General features: G+C 39.5%; 1 protein-coding gene across 3 annotated transcripts in view; it reads right to left on the minus strand.

The window, feature by feature from the left end:
• TRPC4 (transient receptor potential cation channel subfamily C member 4) overlaps nucleotides 1-17,725 on the minus strand; it is a 209,905-nt gene that overhangs the window by 61,235 nt on the left and 130,945 nt on the right. For all 3 annotated transcript variants that reach the window (XM_055426213.2, XM_055426211.2, XM_088842727.1), the window contains one exon: nucleotides 312-648. In XM_055426213.2, the coding sequence (XP_055282188.1) occupies nucleotides 312-648 (337 nt within the window). The remainder of the gene's footprint in view (nucleotides 1-311; nucleotides 649-17,725) is intronic.

A 17,725-nucleotide genomic window follows, 5' to 3' on the forward strand; every position in this document is an offset into this window, starting at 1 on the left:
AGACAAACATGTCCAAAAAAAAAACAAAACTCCAAACTAACCAAGAGAATCAGTCACTTCAGGTTTCAGAATTATTAAAATCTATAATTCTCAAACCTAAAGTTATGTTTCATAGGTGGTATTTGGAGGCAGGTCCACCACAGCTGTGAAATCTTCATTTAGCTTTGGGGATTAGACCTTGGCGCTACAATGGCTGGAACCTGTTGTAAACATTCCCGCGTCCCCAACTATAATGAATATTCTTTTCTGAGCAACACAATTCCATGGTAGCAACACGTTTGCATTATAGTTTTCTATAGTATCACATTTACCCAGGACCCACGGTAATATCATCCACTCGACGATGGTTGGTGGTGGACCTTGCCTGTTCAAGTCTGACCTGTCGATGTGCTGAGAGGCAAGCAGGAGCAGGAACAGAAAAGTCAAATAGGACGCTGTGTGGCAGATGAACTTGATAAATGGCTTTCGGATGAAGAGTCCGAGGGGGCTTTTGGGAGCTATAAGGTAGCACACAGAGAAGACGGGGAAAAGGAGTCCTACTATGAAACACGTCACCATCTTCACGGCCCAGTGTCGTCTCCTCCAGCCGGGGAACTCGTCGTACCAGCGAGACGCCAGCAGTTGTTGACAGTTGGGCTGAGCCACGAACTACAGGGAAAGGGAAAGGAAAAAGGGAGAGTCAGGGTTAGGGGCAGGGCTCCAGCCCATCGGCAGGAAACCAGTCAGGTCACCAGGTCTGTTCTAAACAATTGTATACTTACACCATCATAAAGGGCTTTAAGCCATTCTGTGGACAAAGCTCACTTACTGAAAATTTAATACCCAAGGCCAAGTGCTGTGTGCTTAGTCAGACACCACAGGGGTCAAAATACTATGGCTACATCTTAGGAAGCAAAAATAGAGCCGAGGACTAATAATATCCATAGGATGTACTGATAACCAAACAAAACTGTGTACAAAGATACACACATATAGGTGCCTATGTAAGAATTGTCATATGTATATATGACATAAAGTAAAAAATGTTATTTAGTGGTTATATCTTGCTTTGGTGATTATTTTCTGGTTACGACATTATACTTTTTCCCATTTTTACACTTGGTGTATTTTCAATATTTTCTATAATGAACACTACTGTCATATCAGAAAAAGTAAATATACTTTTAATTGGGTTGAGGCAATAAGAAAATCATATAGGAAAGCATATTAGATGACCAGGACTATAAATCATCATAGCTAAATTGGGAGGAAATAAAGCAAACACCTAACCTAAGTACAATCAATTACCACACACAAAACATTCCCCAAACATGGCACCGTTTTTATCCTGCCAACATGTTTTTACATAGATCTCACTCTATTTTAATGATGAAGATAGAGAGGGTTATAAGAGGTCTGAAAATGTATTCAAGAAGGTTACATATGTATTAATAGTAAATGATGAAATGTGCAGGATAATAGTAAATGATGTAAGTTAATAGCAAATGATGAAATGTCCAGGATTTCTTTTTCTGCACGCTATTTTTCTCACTGAGACTGACAGCTAAGCATTATATAAATTCAGAGGAAATTTTTTCTTCCGGAAATTCTTTCCAGCGGTCTATGGGCAAATTTGTATAAGCAGAGGAGAAAGGGAAGGCAAGGCATGGTGGGAGAGAGTGCAGAGATGCTTGTGAGAAAGTGTTCAGCATGTTTAAAGGATGCTCTGTGGGCACTCCCTATGGACTGTAGCTTGTCAGGCCCCTCTGTCCATGGGATTCTCCAGGCAAGAATACTGGAGTGGGTTGCCATGCCCTCCTCCAGAGATCTTCCCAACCCAGGAATCTAACCCATGTCTCTTATGTGTCCTGCATTGGCAGGTGGGTTCTTTATCACTAGCATCACTGGGGAAGTCCACTCCGGATGGTAGGAGAAGCTTTAGTTCCTTTTAACTGGTGTGTCAAAAATTAGACACACCCCAGAAGCAAAGTGAACACCCGACCCTTTCATAGAACTCTCCTCCCCAGTATTCTTACTTTTCTTCTTCACTCTTGGGCTTTATTGATCTCCTTTAGGAGACCGTTACTTGACTCTTACTCTTCTCTAATGGCAAGCAAGAAAACAGCCATTAGATACTCAGAAAGTGGCTCGATGATCATAAACCAAAAGCTGTTTGAAAGTGAGAGATAGGATGACTGATTCAGTAGTTGGGATGTGCAATATAGGCTAGATGCGAAATGAGTTCTCACGCAACTCTTTCTCTTCATTTTTTTCTTAGATATTGGGTTCATCAAAGGATATAGTGGGTAAAGCAACATATATATAAATTGAATTAAATATATAATAATACATTCAGCAAATACAGCTAAAAAAAGAAAAGTGCATTTCTTCAAGACCGAGATGCTAGGGCCCTTTTCACTATTTTGTAAGCTTCAAGCTCCATAATTAGTAAAGTTAAATGTTATAATCCAAAATAACTTCTGTTGGGCTTCCCTGGTGGCTCAGAGGTTAAAGTGTCTGCCTCCAATGCGGGAGACCCGGGTTCAATCCCTGGAGAAGGAAATGGTAACCCACTCCAGTATTCTTGCCTGGAGAATCCCATGGATGGAGAAGCCTCGTAGGCTACAGTCCACGGGTCACAAAGAGTCGGACACAACTGAACGACTGAACAGAATGAACGGAACGGAACCCATGAAATAGCTGGCTTAAAAACTAAGATCATGGTATCCAGTCCCATCACTTCATGGTAAACAGAGGGAGAAAAAGTGGAAGCAGTGACAGATTTTATTTTCTTGGGCTCCAAAATGACGGCAGCCAGTAACTGAAGCCATGAAATTAAAAGATGCTTGCTCCTTGGAAAAAAAAGCTATGACAAACTTAGACAGCATGTTAAAAAGTAGAGACATCACTTTGCTGAAAGTTTCATATAGCCAAACTATGATTTTTCCAGTAGTTATATATGGATATGAGAGTTGGACCATAAAGAATGCTGAACATGGAAGAATTGATGCTTTTGAACTGTGGTATTGGAGAAGACTCTTGGGAGTCCCTCAAACAGCAAGGAGATCAAACCAGTCAATCCTAAAGGAAATCAACCCTGAATATTCATTGGAAGAACTGATGCTAAAGCTGAAGCTCCAGTACTTTGGCCACCTGATGTGAAAGACACGACTCATTGGAAAAGACCCTGATGCTGGGAAAGATTGAAGGCAAAAGGAGAAGGGGGCGGCAGAGGGTGAGATGATTAGATAATATCACTGACTCAATGGATATGGATTATAACAAACTCCGGGAGATGGTGAAGGACAGAGGAACCTGGCCTGCTGCAGCCCATGGGGTTGAAGAGTCGGACACGACTTAGTGACTGAACAACAACACATTCTTTGTTGATTATTTTGGTCAAAGTCAAGTGTTTGAAAGTCAAATAGAGCTTTACTTGAATATCTGCAGAGGACTGGCAAACAGAGATATCGGTCATTAACAAGTATCACTTTGGGTTAGTTTCCCTTTCTCCACCCCCAATACACACACATAATCCTTCGTGTCAGTGTTTTATAAACAAAGCATAGTCTACCAACTATCTCATATAAACTATTTTCTACAGTGTTCTTCATTAGAATTTAACACAGTTGAAAGACCATGATAGAAGGGAGTTAGTGAAACCTATGGAAAAATGCAAGATATAATGAGCAGTCGCTATCACCTCATTAATTCTCAGAAATTGAAGGAACACATAAGGGATTAAGCATGAACAACAAGTGTCATACAGGCAGAAAAAGTAAAAGAAAGATATGTACTTTGTTCAACAGGGTCTGGTGAATTCTAGGACTCACATCCTCTTCCCTTCTTGGCCCAAATTTCATTTGAACATGAGACACCCCAGGGCAATTGAGCAAAATCACTTCATTGGGAGTACTTAAGGTATGCTTGGATAAATATTTCATTGCCTAATACATAAAAACAGACCGTGTTAAATTACCTAGAAAACGCACATCATTTAATTTTTTATAGAACACCTGTCATTGTCAGGCGCTGGGTTAGCCTTACTCTTTACTAGCGCTTCTTCTTTAAAGACCTGTTTCTTTAATTATTGGAAAGTGCATATCTGTGCTTAGTAAATGAATAATAGTGTGCTCAATTTTTTACTAAACACTGACGCAGTGAGGTTTACAGAGGGGTAAAGAAAAAAGACAGGACAATATAAGAAGAGAAGGAGTGAGTGTGTGTAATCCACGTTTCCCAAGATGTGGATGCCACTTGGCTACAAATCTGTTCTAAGCTTAGGATTGAAACAACCACAGAAGTATTCCTAAGACTCTCTGTAAATCTAAATATTCTCATAATGATCTGACACCCTCTTTCTTCTACACTTGTTTGTTGCATATCTACACTAGGATTTTCCAAATTACACCCCACTGATTAATAGACTTTTCCATGAAAAATGTTACCAACTTAAATATTAAGAGAATTAAAATTTTATATACTGTATCTAATTGCTAAGTGGATGAAAAGATATCATTTATCTCCCATGTCCCCATATCCCTTTGTTCCTTCTTTCCTTCTGTTCTTTGCTCCTTCCCAGATGCTTCCTTCTTTGCACTTTTTCTTTGTCCCCTCCTTCCTGTCTTTCTTTCTCTCTTTCTTCCCACCCCCTTGTCTCTTGGTTTCCTTGGGTTATTTGAGACTACTCAGCTTTATGCCCCAAGTGGCCCTAGTGGTAAAGAACCTGCCTGTCAGTGCAGGAGACATAAGAGGCCAGGGTTCAATCCCTGGGTGGCGAAGATCCCCTGGAGGAGGGCACGGCAACCCACCCCAGTATTCTTGCCTGGGAAATCGCAGGGACAGAGGACTCTGGTGGGCTTTGGTCCATAGGGTCACAAAGAGTCAGATACAATTGAAGTGACTTGGCATCACAGCTTTACGCCAACCCCATTTGAAGGACACTCTCAGAGGGGGCCACTCCATCTCTGTGACACCTGCCATTGGTCCAGTCCAGCAAAGCCTCTCCAGGTGGACCCTCGCATTGCCTGCTGGGAGTGTACAGATCTTCCTCCTCTGCTCCATCTCTCTACTGCCCAGTGAGCAATGGGAACCAACATCTCAGCACCATCCCAGGGCTGGGGGTGGTAGGGCATCTTTGAAACCCACAATGTTACAACCCCTTCTCACTCCACAGTTGTTGGCCAAGTCTTAAGCAATTCTATCACATTAAAACTCATATTAAAACATGATAGGCATTCAAATTCATATTTGTGCCATGAATTTATAAAAGACACACTAGAAAAGAAAATACCTCCTATGCCTCTCTTGCTATAACCTTTTTTAAAAAGTTAAAAAACCCCTAATCTCATGATTATTTGTAAAATTGTTGAATCATGGTATTTTAAATATTGAAACTGTGAAGATTACTGAATCTTACCTCATTTTTACAAATAAAGTGAATTCCAGTATCAATGACTTAACAACAACTCTACAAGGGACTTCCCTGTTGGTCCAGTGGTTAAGACTCTGCGCTTCCAGTGCAAGGAGCAGAGGTTCCATCTCTGGTCAGGGAACTAAGATCCCACATGATGCAAGGCACAGTACATCCCACTCCCCCCAAAATAGCCTGTGGTTCAAAGAACAAAAACTACTCAAAATACTAAAACACCACAAGCCAAAAAGAAAACAAACAAAAAATGATGAGAGAAAGAAGACAAAGCTTCACAGACAAACAGACACACAGAAACGCAGACAACCAAGAAATCTCACTATTATTGGAGAGAAATTAAAATATTAATTGAGTATGGATAAAATAAATAGAAACAAATTCAAAAATTAATAGAGCTCTGATAATTAAAATAACTATGCCTCAAATTTGCTATTTTTTCTTCATCTTTTTGGTTTTTCAACATATTTTTTCATTTTAAAATATTGTGTCCAAAGTTCAGCATTGACCCAATTCTCCTAACAAGCAAAATCTAGATTCTGGAAACAACCAACCTGGCAGCTTAATGCATTTTAACTCAGTCAGGTAGCTACATGGGAGTTTCAATTGGCTGTTGGATAATTATAAAGAAAGTTGAAACTTTTGGGTTGAATGAATTACAGCGATTTATGTAAGGGCTTAAAAGGCTCACAGATTCATATACGTGTCAGTTTCCCCTGGGTCTTACAATTTATTTCTTAGAATTTCACAAATAATCTATATCCTTTGGAGTTTTATTTCCTCCATGGAAAGGAATGTTTTATTTCCTCTGCCCAGGAATATTTTTCAACAACTCATTTTGTAAAGTTGATAACAAGGTTTAAGAATGCTTTGTAGGCAGAAAGCATCAGGAAATTATTTTCTCCATAGTTAAAAATCCTTTCTTTCTTTTACTTCTGCCCTTTATGCCCTTCATAACTGCCAATGACTCTTAACTGTCTGAGCCTTTCTCTGTTTCTAGAAATAGCTTGAATTGTGTTCCTAATTAAAACAATTCTCCGGTCTACCCAAGCATGCTCATAACTAATCACCCTCCTACTTCATTATTCAAAGCATCCTTTTCACCTGGTCCTCCCTAGTTTGAATCAACCATATTATGCATCATCTATGAGTTGGACATTGGCTAGACAAGTGGGAGAGGACCAAGATCTTTAAGAAACAGATATATCTGTCTTCTAGGATCTCAAAATACGTTGGGGACTGACCATATGACTGGGTAACTTAATACAGAGCATCATATGACTTGAGAATAAAGATTGAATGCATAGGAGGAATTATGTCTAACATGAAATAGGGGAAATTGAAGAACAGAGGTAGACTTGATTAGTCAAGCCTGAGATAATAGGTAGAATTGCTAGGGGGGGCAGTTTTCAAAAGATTTATTAAAAATGCAATAGTGCATGGGTTAAAGTCAGGTGGTATCATCTTTTTCTCTTGTACCACTGTGGCTACAGATTTAACTTCATTTACAGATGACCTGCATCCATGAAATTAAAAGACGCTTGCTCCTTGAAAAAAAAGTTATGACCAACCTAGACAGCATACTAAAAAGCAGAGACATTATTTGGCCAACAAAGGTCCATCTAGTCAAAGCTTTTGTTTTCTCAGTAGTCATGTATGAATGTGAGAGCTGGACTATAAAGAAAGCTGAGTGCCGAAGAATTGATGTTTTTGAATTGTGGAGAAGACTCTTGAGAGTCCCTTGGACTGTAAGGAGATCCAATCAATCCGTCCTAAAGGAAATCATTCCATCCTAAAGGAAATCATTCCTGAATATTCGTTGGAAGGACTGATGCAGAAGCTGAAACTCCAATACTTTGGCCACCCGATGTGAAGAACTGACTCATTGGAAAAGACCCTGATGCTGGGAAAGATTGAAGGTGGGAGGAGAAGGGGACGACAGAGGATGAGATGGTTGGATGGCATCACCGACTCAATGGACATGAGTTTGAGTAAACGCCGGGAGTTTATGATGGACAGGGAAGCCTGGTGTGCTGCAGTCCATGGGGTGGCAAAGAGTCGGACATGACTGAGTGACTGAACTAAACTGAACAGATGACCTCAAAAATCTACTTTTGAGCTCTTCATGAATGTGAAGTTCAAGCCAAGAGGCCCTCCTCGCTTCCTTGATATAACCTGACATCTAGTTTCTAATAATCTGAAGTTTGGTGATAAGTCTCTGTTTTCCTGATCCAAATGTTTCATAGTTTGATTCATATTTTACATGAATGATAAAAATTTAATAAACTATTTAGGCTAAGTTGAGAGAGCAGAAGAGTAAGAAGATGGAAATATGTGAAAGAAAGATTGTTTTGCAGATTGGCTGTGTTTCCTTGGAGGTAACCTGGTTGGGCTAACTCCAGGTTACTATGCAAGGTTTAAAAAGCATCAAAGAAGCAAAATAGTAGCTGCATAAAGTGGGGCAATGAATTTTGATAGGCACAGCTTGGTAGGTGGATAATTTTAGTTCAGGTTTAGAGAATATCATGTTAAAAACTAAAGGATGGAGATAAGTATGTTCAAATGAGCAACCTCATGTTCTAGAAGGTTATATTCAAGGATGAATATGCTAGAGATGGAGTATAAAAGGATATTTCAGGATCCTTATAGTATATACTATACATATAGTATATATAGTGCATAGTTCAGGATACAGACAAAAATGTTTACTGAAGCAATTTCTCCAGTCTAGATCTTGCTGCTCAATGGAGGCTGAGGACAGTAACACAGAGATGACGGTACAATCATTTAGTCTTATACATAAATATATGATATTTATTCACTTTCATTGTATTACAGAGTATTGCAATTATGCCAATTTTTATATGTATTCATATTATATAAACTCAGTTTAATGAATGACAAAATAAGGACTTTTAAAAAAGATTTCTATACAAAACTTATACTCACAAGATAATAATTAAAGCATGCATGCATGCAGGCTGTTGCTTTAGTTGTATCTGACTCTTTGTGATCCTATGAACCCTAGCCCGCCAGGCTCCTCTATCCATGGAATTCTCCAGGCAAGAATACTGGAGTAGGTCGTCATGTCCTCCTCCAGGGGATCTCCCAACCATGGATTGAATCCACATTTCTTACATCTTCTGTATTGGCAGGTGGGTTCTTTACCACTAGGGCCACCTGGGAAGTCCCTAATTTGAGCACAGGGAATACCAATAAAATAACTAGCTGACTAATTGAATTTTTATCAACTTTGTTTAAAAAAAAATTAAAAAGTCAACAAAGACTTAATTATATCTGAGAAGACTGGCTAAGAAGCCTAAGATTAGTCAAGAAGACTGATAAGCTTCAAGCTGTATCCCTCACAGGACACTGGTCAACAACCTCCTGGCTGTCAAGTTCAAAAAAATCTCTCCAGTCATCAAATCGGCTGATAATTTTCTTTGCACATGCATGTCAAATTCAGGTTTGCAGATTGGAATTCAATGAATAACTCAGAACATTATTACCAGGGCACCACTTCTGATGTCTACGTATCCAGAAGGGGGGATGACAACGACACTCCATCTGACAGTGCTGGTGAGGCGGGGGCGGGATTGAACTTCTTAAATCATTTCTGGGCTGAAATTCAAAATTGGTTTGGCAACTGAGCTGGGCTGATGAGTGGGCAATAGCGAGAAGTTGAAAATGCAGAGACAAAGGAAATAAGGTGGGAGGTGATAAACCCAACATCGAGTACATTAAATTATTGAACCTGACAAACAAACAAAATGAGGTTTTGGTAGTGGGAAGGCTGAATCGATAGATGTTGTTAGTTCTCTGGAAATCACAAAGGGCAGAGGTCAGTAGAAATTCTACCTCTACTCACCAACAACCTCGTCAGGATGCCCATGAAGAACTGTTTTAAGCTATCTTGGAAAACAGAGGAAAAACTGCCAATCATTTCTAGCTGGCTACCTAGATGTTTTCATAAAAATGAAGAGAGATGTGGAAGCAAAAATTTATACAGTTATGAAGGGACCACAATTTGACTGTTGAATTGTGTAGGTGAATCATAGGTGAGAATGGTCGAATGGAAAACAGAAGAAAGTTAGGTCCTGATCTTGGCCAGCTGTCAACAGGTTGGTATTCCACTCTGATGAGCCTCTGACAGTTTCTGCACAGATGAGTAGCAGCTCAGAAAGGGTGGTCCCTTCTTAGTCTCCTGGAGACTAAACTGTTAGCTTACTGGGGACTACACTGTGCTCTATTATCTTCCAAGAATCCAGGAGGAAAAAAAGTGACATGATGGGAATAAGTACTATTTGTAGACAAAAGGCTACAGTCACTCTTCTCTTCCCTTTTCTATCCCTTTTCACATAATTTCAAAACCAACTATTTCTTAGAAAATAAAAAAAATAAAAAGACTAACCATGATATGTGTTGATAGAAATTTGGAGAAATGGAGCTCTCATACATTGGCCATCAAAATATAAATGGTCAACCACTTTGGAAAACAGTTTGCAGGATTAAAAAATAAAAAACATATATTTACCATACGATGGGTTTATTTCAATACCAGACATTTCTCCAAGAGAAAGGAAGATGTATGGCCACACAAATACTAGCACTCAAGTGTCACAGTAGCTTTGTTTTTTAATAGCTCCAAACAAGAATAATTCAAATTTTCATCAACCAGTGGATGGATAAACAAAATGTGGTATATCCAGGCTGTAACGTACAATGTGATAAATATAATTCATACCGCTGTATGTCATATATGAACAAACAATGGTAAGAGGTAAATCCTAAATACAAAAATCTTTTTTCTATTTCTTAATTTTATATCTATTTGAGATGACAGATGTTCCCTAAACTAACTGTGAGCATCATTTCATGATGTATGTAAGTCAAATCATTATGGCATAAGGGCTCCCCAGGTGACTCAGTGGTAAAGAATCCACCTGCCAATGCAGGAGGTGCAAGGGACGCGGGTTTGATCCCTGGGGTGAGAAGATTCCCCTGGAGTAGGAAATGGGACCCATTCCAGTATTCCTGCCTGGAAAATTCCATGGACAGAGGAGCCTGGCAGGCTACATACAGTTCATGAGGCCGCAAAGAGTCAGACACGACAGCATGCATGCTTCACGCTACTCTCAGGAGATATTATCAAAACATCAGATATCATTATTTCAGGCTTACACTAGGAAAAAAAAAGTGGTCTACTTCTTGTTAAAACCTCTTAGCTTCTGACTTCTTTCTCCATCTAACCTATGTACCATTCTCCTGAGATGATGGGCCTTGCAAAATGCAAATTGAACTGTGTCTCTTTCTCTATTAAAAGTCTACACCGTCATTTCACAGTCTCCAGGAAAATGTCTCAGGTTTATATAAACCCTGCCAGGCCCTGAGCTCCTTTGCCATAAGGCTGCTTTCCTCCATTCTTGCATATTTATACTGTAGGCACACATTCAAACTCTTCAGAGTGCTCTGATTGTGTCTGGACCTTTCTTCCTGTTTTAGCAGCAATATATGCTGATACTTTTGCCTAATGTCATCCATTTCCTATTTCTTCACAGTGAATTCCTCGTGGGTCTTCCAGCTCAGCTTCTATTCACCTGATCATTCTTATAGTCAACTCTTCGTTTTCTCTTATCTCCTGCATTTTAGTTATGGGCTGCAGTGAGCTACTTGAGAAGGGTCTGTCATTTTCCATCACTTGATCCTTCGCACCAGTGCCTGGTCCCACAATGTCAGTGAACATTTACTCAATTGAATTAAATGCTGAACATAGCTCAGGACTTATGAGTCCATTTAATTAGGCACTAACCACTCATGTAAGTTCCACGGCAAAGCCTGGTTGAAATCATTAGCCTCAATACTAAGAAGGGCACTGTATATTCTTATGCTTCTTTCCAGAAATTACAAAATTAACTGCTTCTCTTTCTTCTGAATATAATATTAATTAGTCCAGGCAGCTCCCTAGGAGATCCATGGTGCTGCTTGAATATAGGATAAGAAACTGCTTCGGTCTAGGTTACATGCCAGTGCTTAAAAGTCATTGAAAATCAAGTTGTTCTTGGAAAAAATATCTTTACAACGAGTACAGAGGCAGAATATTTCAAGAAGTTTCCAAGGAAATATATTTCAGAGAAATATAATTCAATTCCATGAGTTCAATGAAAGAGAGACAAAAACTTGAAGTGGTGAATGTAGTCTTCAGGGTACTGATCTTCTTAATATTGCTTTAAAAAAGATAATAATGATATTCTTTTCTACACCTTGCTCTTTTGTAATCAGAAGTATGCATGTATGATGAAAATTGTAAAGATAAAAGACAAACCAACCTCAACAAACTCATTTTCTTGAATACAAAGCTTTCCATGATGTCCAAACTTTGGGAAGAAATGGCAATGCTGGACTTTTATGAAAGAAAATATTGATGTTAAAAATGCATACGTACGAACTACAAACTTAAGAATAATTTTCATCTCTGTACAGAGGATATTTATTTTTCACTACTCATGCAGAACTGAAGCACTTTAAAAATAGATTCAAAGTTTTATTCTCCTATTATGAACATTTACCAGACAACATATAGGATAGGTTAAAGCAAATTTCATATTTTGACTTGGAATTCTCAGAACCCACTATCATTCTGTTCCCAGAAGTAAATATATCCCCAAATTTCATTACATCAGTTGTAAGCTTTTGTAATACAATCTGTTTGTAAATTAGGGATTATCTCTAAAAGATTTTCAGTAGTTATCTTTAACTACAACAAGATGTGAACGTTTCCTATGCCAGCACCAGTATCCATTCCAACCTCCTCTCACCAACCCACCCCACCACTGATGCTGCCACAGTACAATTCAGGTGGTCCTATGGACGGTCATCCTACAACTTCTAGTCCGTCTGCTAATGTGGGGATGTCCAAAATTGCACATCTACTTTCCCAGCAGCAGAACCAAGACTGTCCCTCTAGTTCTATTTATATTTATATATTTATGTGTGTGTGCGTGTTAAGTTGCTTCAGTTTTGTCTCTTTGAGACCCTATGGACTGTAACCTATCAAGCTCCTCTGTCCAGGGGATTCTCCAGGCAACAGTACTGGAGTGGGTTGCTATTTCCTCTTACAGGGGATCTTGCCAACCCAGGGACCAAATCTGAGTTTCTTATGTCTCCTGCAGTGGCAGGTGGGTTCTTTACCACTAGTGCCTCCTGGGAAGTCCTATATATTCATACTTATATCTAATTAGCAAGGGTCTGTTTATGAGATGAAAAGAATTCATATACAATGACAGCTCATTGAATTCACCTTAATCTTTCATTTGCATTTAGGAAATGATAGAAGACAGTGAATGACAGAGATTTGGGTCTCAGAACTGAAGGAACCGTGCCTTTCCACCCTGGGTTCTTCCCACCGTGCCATCTGTGGTCCAAGTCTCCTGGTCTAGACTGACTCTGGGAGAAGGAAGGGTGAGCAGTCAGAATGTTTCCAACCTTCAGTACTCAAGTCCTCTCTATCTTATAATAGTGATTAGATTCCTTGGTTCAAACAGACTTGAGAATTTTTCATACTTGTTAGTAAATAGAGTTACAATCTTGGCAATAATAAAGATGAGGATAATTATACCGAATGCCTCATTTTTGTACCTAGACTTTTCAGTGGAAATAAATGAAAACTATGAGTACATTTACAAATGCTCAAGAATTTCTTGTAAAATTCTTTCATGGAGGTGGAAAGTCCATTTGATAGCAAGCAGAACCTATCTGCTTCATATCAACTAGACATATTATTGCCAACAGAGAGAAACTATTTAACCACCTCCAAACATTTATAATGTAATTTTTGGTACATCATACAGATGAGGACGGTAGTCAAAATATTTACTTATATTTCTGTCAGGATAATTTTACTTTACACTGTTGAAAGCTGAAAACAGTATGAACTTTTGGTAAACTCAGTAAGACTATGACACCTTTTCCGGACACTTCTGTTAGGCACCTTACTCCCTAATCCCAAAGGAATTCAAATGTCACAATAGAAATTCAATACAGGAATGTTTTCATACCCGTTTCCAGAATTTAAAAACAGTGAGTAAGGTTCTACAAAGCACAATATTTAAATCAAAAGTACTAATTTTTAGGACCTCATTTATTTAGTTAGTAGAAAGTTAAAGTCCCTCCAAATGACAAAGAAACTCCTTCTCTCCATATAAATAAACAGCATCCAAGTAGTCTCAACCTTGTCAGCACACTGAAGATAGGTTTCTCATTTAGCAAAGTGAAAGTGAAAGTCGCTCAGTCGTGTCCGACTCTGCAACCCCATGGACTGTAGCTGCCAGGTTCCCCTGTTCATGGAATTCTCCAGGCCAGAATACTGGAGTGGGTGGCCTTCCCTTCTCCAGGGGATCTTCCCAACCCAGGGATCGAACCTAGGTTTCCCACATTGCAGGCAGATTATTTACCAGCTGAACCACAGGGGAAGCACAAGAATACTGGAATGGGTAGCCTATCCCTTCTTCCGCGGATCTTCCTGACCCAGGAATTGAACCGGTACCTCCTGCACTGCAGGTGGATTCTTTACCAACTGAGCTATGAGGAAAGAAACATTTATGGCTTAATTTCTTGAGATTGACAGTCTCACTACTTCATCTTTAGCACAATATTCTTAATGCTGTGTAAGTTACAAGTTTGCCCAGAGAAGGAAATGTCCTCTTTCAACTGGAGCGAAGTCCAAGGCAAAATTTTCCAGCCCAGGACACTGTGGAGGCAGAAAATGCCCAGCAGGGAAACATGGGGAGTCTCCCTTGAGACAGTTTTTCACAGTGTCACTGCAGTCTTGGCCTCAAAAAGTACCTAGATGTTTAAAGATTGGGAATATTTTTGAGTTGAAGATCTGGAACATTTATTCATTATTAAGAGACTCACTGGAAAAGACACTGATGCTGGGAAAGGTTGGAGGCGGGAGGAGACGGGGACGACAGAGAATGAGATGGCTGGATGGCATCACCGACTCTGTGGACATGAGTTTGAGTGAACTCCAGGAGTTGGTGATGGACAGGGAGGCCTGGGGTGCTCTGATTCATGGGCTCGTGGAGAGTCGGACACGACTGAGCGACTGAACTGAACTGAACTGAAGAGGTGATAATATCTGTTGGTACTAAATGTCAGAGTCCAGACACTGCCTAATACCCAGATTTGAAGAGAATTCAAAACATCCCAAAGATCTGTCAGTAACATTGGAAAGATGTTAAATAAGTGCCCAAATACAAATTGTCTTATCCTTGTGAAGAGTATAAAGTATAAATTAACATTGAAAGATAATGTTGCTGATAAACAATAATCATTATAGAATTACTAAATAACTGAAGAAGGCAAAACTTTGTGAAGCAACTAGGGAATGAAAAATGACATTCTCTTTCATCATTCACTTTTCCTCCTTTCAGATACACATTCAAGCTCCAGAAATCTCCTGTTTTAAACCCTGCCTCCCCCTCATTCAACCACTCCAATAATCACCCCATCTTCTTCTCTGGCCAGCTTTTATTTTGAAAAAGTGGTCCAGGAGCATTCTTCATAACGGTGGATTTTCTCTCTATACTTTTATATCAGCACCAATGATAATACATGATATTATAATTAACTCTATATCAAATAGAAATTGGTATATTTATCTCTGTATACCCCAATGCCAATTTGATACTATTTATTTCTGTATCACAAAGAGTCGGACACAACTGAGCGACTGAACTGAACTGAACTGATTTCTGTATCTATACAGTGTTTTGCAGAGTTTCTGCTACCAAGAAGATTCTTAAGACATATTTTCAGAATGAATGAGTAAATCTGTGAATGGCAACAATAGAAAGACTGTGTCTACTGTTTTCAAGATTGTGTCTACTATTTCATGGTTTCCATTGCTGCCATGTGCCATGGAAGGAGAGGCTGAGTCTAAACATGGGGCTGAATGCTAAAGAAAAAAGGGCAAATAATATGACATTCCTTCTAAAGGAAGTCAAAGGTCTATAGCACAGTATACAGCTGGCTTTTCTCTTCTGTTCTAAGAATTAGGAAGAAAATTATTTTCTTAGTAAATAAGCATGATCATGATCTATGGAAAAGTAAGTACTTACTTTAATTCTGTTACAAATTAATTACTAATTTTGACTCTTGCTGGATTATGAGATTTCTATTCTCGTGGTTAATGTAAACATTGACATAAAACATTGATCCCCAGCTCACGCATTAAGATGTGAACATAAGTGGTGATTGTGACTGTGTTTTAATAGGCAATGCTTGATGGATAAAGTTAACTAAAAAATGCACAAAACTCTTTTTGGCTGCCAGTTGGAGTTTGAGAAGGAGCTTCTTATTTATGTCTTCCAGATTTTGAGAAAATAAATCCATACCACAAAGAAAAAAGTCGTATATAAAATTTTCTTCTCCTTATTTTTCAACTATAGTAGAATTAATTTGATAGTTTTGGTACAAAAATTATTTGTTTTGAAATGAAATGGTATGAAATTTATTTGTTTTCACATCACAGAGAAGGATATGTTTAGAGAAATAAACACCAGGTGATTATTTCATAACCACATATACCACTCAGTGGTTACAGTCTGCATATCAGTCATGTTATTTATTCCTTCTGTTAGAAAAATCTTTAGCTGATGACTAACCTTCTTTATAGGTCTTGAAATCTGAGGTGTATCTGACACCTGGATCCTACTCCCATTTGGACAAGCTATGTTTCAAGTGCTTAACTGCCTCACGTAGTAGGGAGATTGACAACACAGGTCTGTGTGCTGTGTGCTGTGCTTAGTCACTCAGTCATGTCTGACTCTTCTCTCAACCCCACGGACTATAGCCCGCCAAGCTCCTCTGTCCATGGGGATGCTCCAGTCAAGAATACTGGAGTGGGTTGCCATGTCCTCCTCCAGGGGATCTTCTCAACCCAGGGATCGAACCCAGGTCTCCTGCATTGCAGGCAGATACTTTACCATCTAAGTCAAAGAATACTGGAGTGGGTAGCCTATCCCTTTTTCAGGGTATCTTCCCAACCCAGGAATTGAACTGGGGTCTCCTACATAGCAGGTGGATTCTTTACCAGCTGAGCTACCAGGGAAGCCCGACAAAGTTCTAGTGTTTTTCACTAGACTAATATATATCTTTTGAAATTAAAAAAAAAATTCTAAAATGGTCACTGAGTTCTGAAGATAGATAGCAGTAATCTTGCAGTTTCAGTGACTCTAAGTAAAAAGTCTGTTCTAGAAGAGAGTGACTGTACCTATTCCTCTGACTGCCATTTTCTCCAAAGGTGACACCTTTCACCAAAGGTGACAAGCAGATAGTCAATTCCATTTAATGATTCCTTCACATTTTCCCTTCCATCCCCTAGTGCTACATAATGTGAAGGATTTGCACTCCTCTCCCCTCTGTATGGGACTTCACTGGTGGCTCAGTGGCAAAGAACCCACCTGCCAATACAGGAGACTCAGGAGACATTGGTTCAATCCCTGTGGCAGGCAGATCCCCTGGAGAAGGAAATGGTAACCCACTCCAGTATTCTTGCCTGGGAAATCCCATGGACAGAGGAGCCTGGCGGGCTATAGTCCATAGGACTGCAAAAAGTCAGACATGAATGAGTGACTGGGCATGCATACACTCTCCTCTCTATAGTGTCTGTTCCTTGCAGTGCTAATAAGAGACTGAATAATGAAGATATGCAAGATTTCAGAATTCAGCAACACATCAAAAAGTTCATACACCACAATCAAGTTGGGTTTATTCCAGGGATGCAAGGATTCTTCAATATATGCAAATCAATCAATGTGATACACCATATTAACAAATTGAATTTAAAAAATAGGATAATCTCAATAGCTGCAGAAAAAGCTTTTGACAAAATTCAGCATCCATTTATGATTAAAATTCTTCAAAAAATGGGCCTAGAAGGAACCTACCTCAACATGCTGCTGCTGCTGCTGCTAAGTCACTTCAGTCGTGTCCGGCTCTGTGTGACCCCATAGATGGCAGCCCACCAGGCTCCCCCGTCCCTGGCATTCTCCAGGCAAGAACACTGGAGTGGGTTGCCATTTCCTTCTCCAATGTGTGAAAGTGAAAAGTGAAGGTGAAGTCGCTCAGTCGTGTCTGACCCTTAGCGACCCCACAGACTGCAGCCCACCAGGTTCCTCCATCCATGGGATTTTCCAGGCAAGAGTACTGGAGTGGCTTGCCATTGCCTTCTCCATACCTCAACACAGTAAAGGCTATATATGATAAGCCTACAGCAAACATTATTCTCAATGGTGAAAAACTGAAAGCATTCCCCCT

Source organism: Moschus berezovskii, chromosome 13 (genome assembly GCF_049115385.1).
Source record: "Moschus berezovskii isolate FMDL1 chromosome 13, NW_MosBer_1.0, whole genome shotgun sequence".
NCBI lineage: Eukaryota > Metazoa > Chordata > Mammalia > Artiodactyla > Moschidae > Moschus > Moschus berezovskii.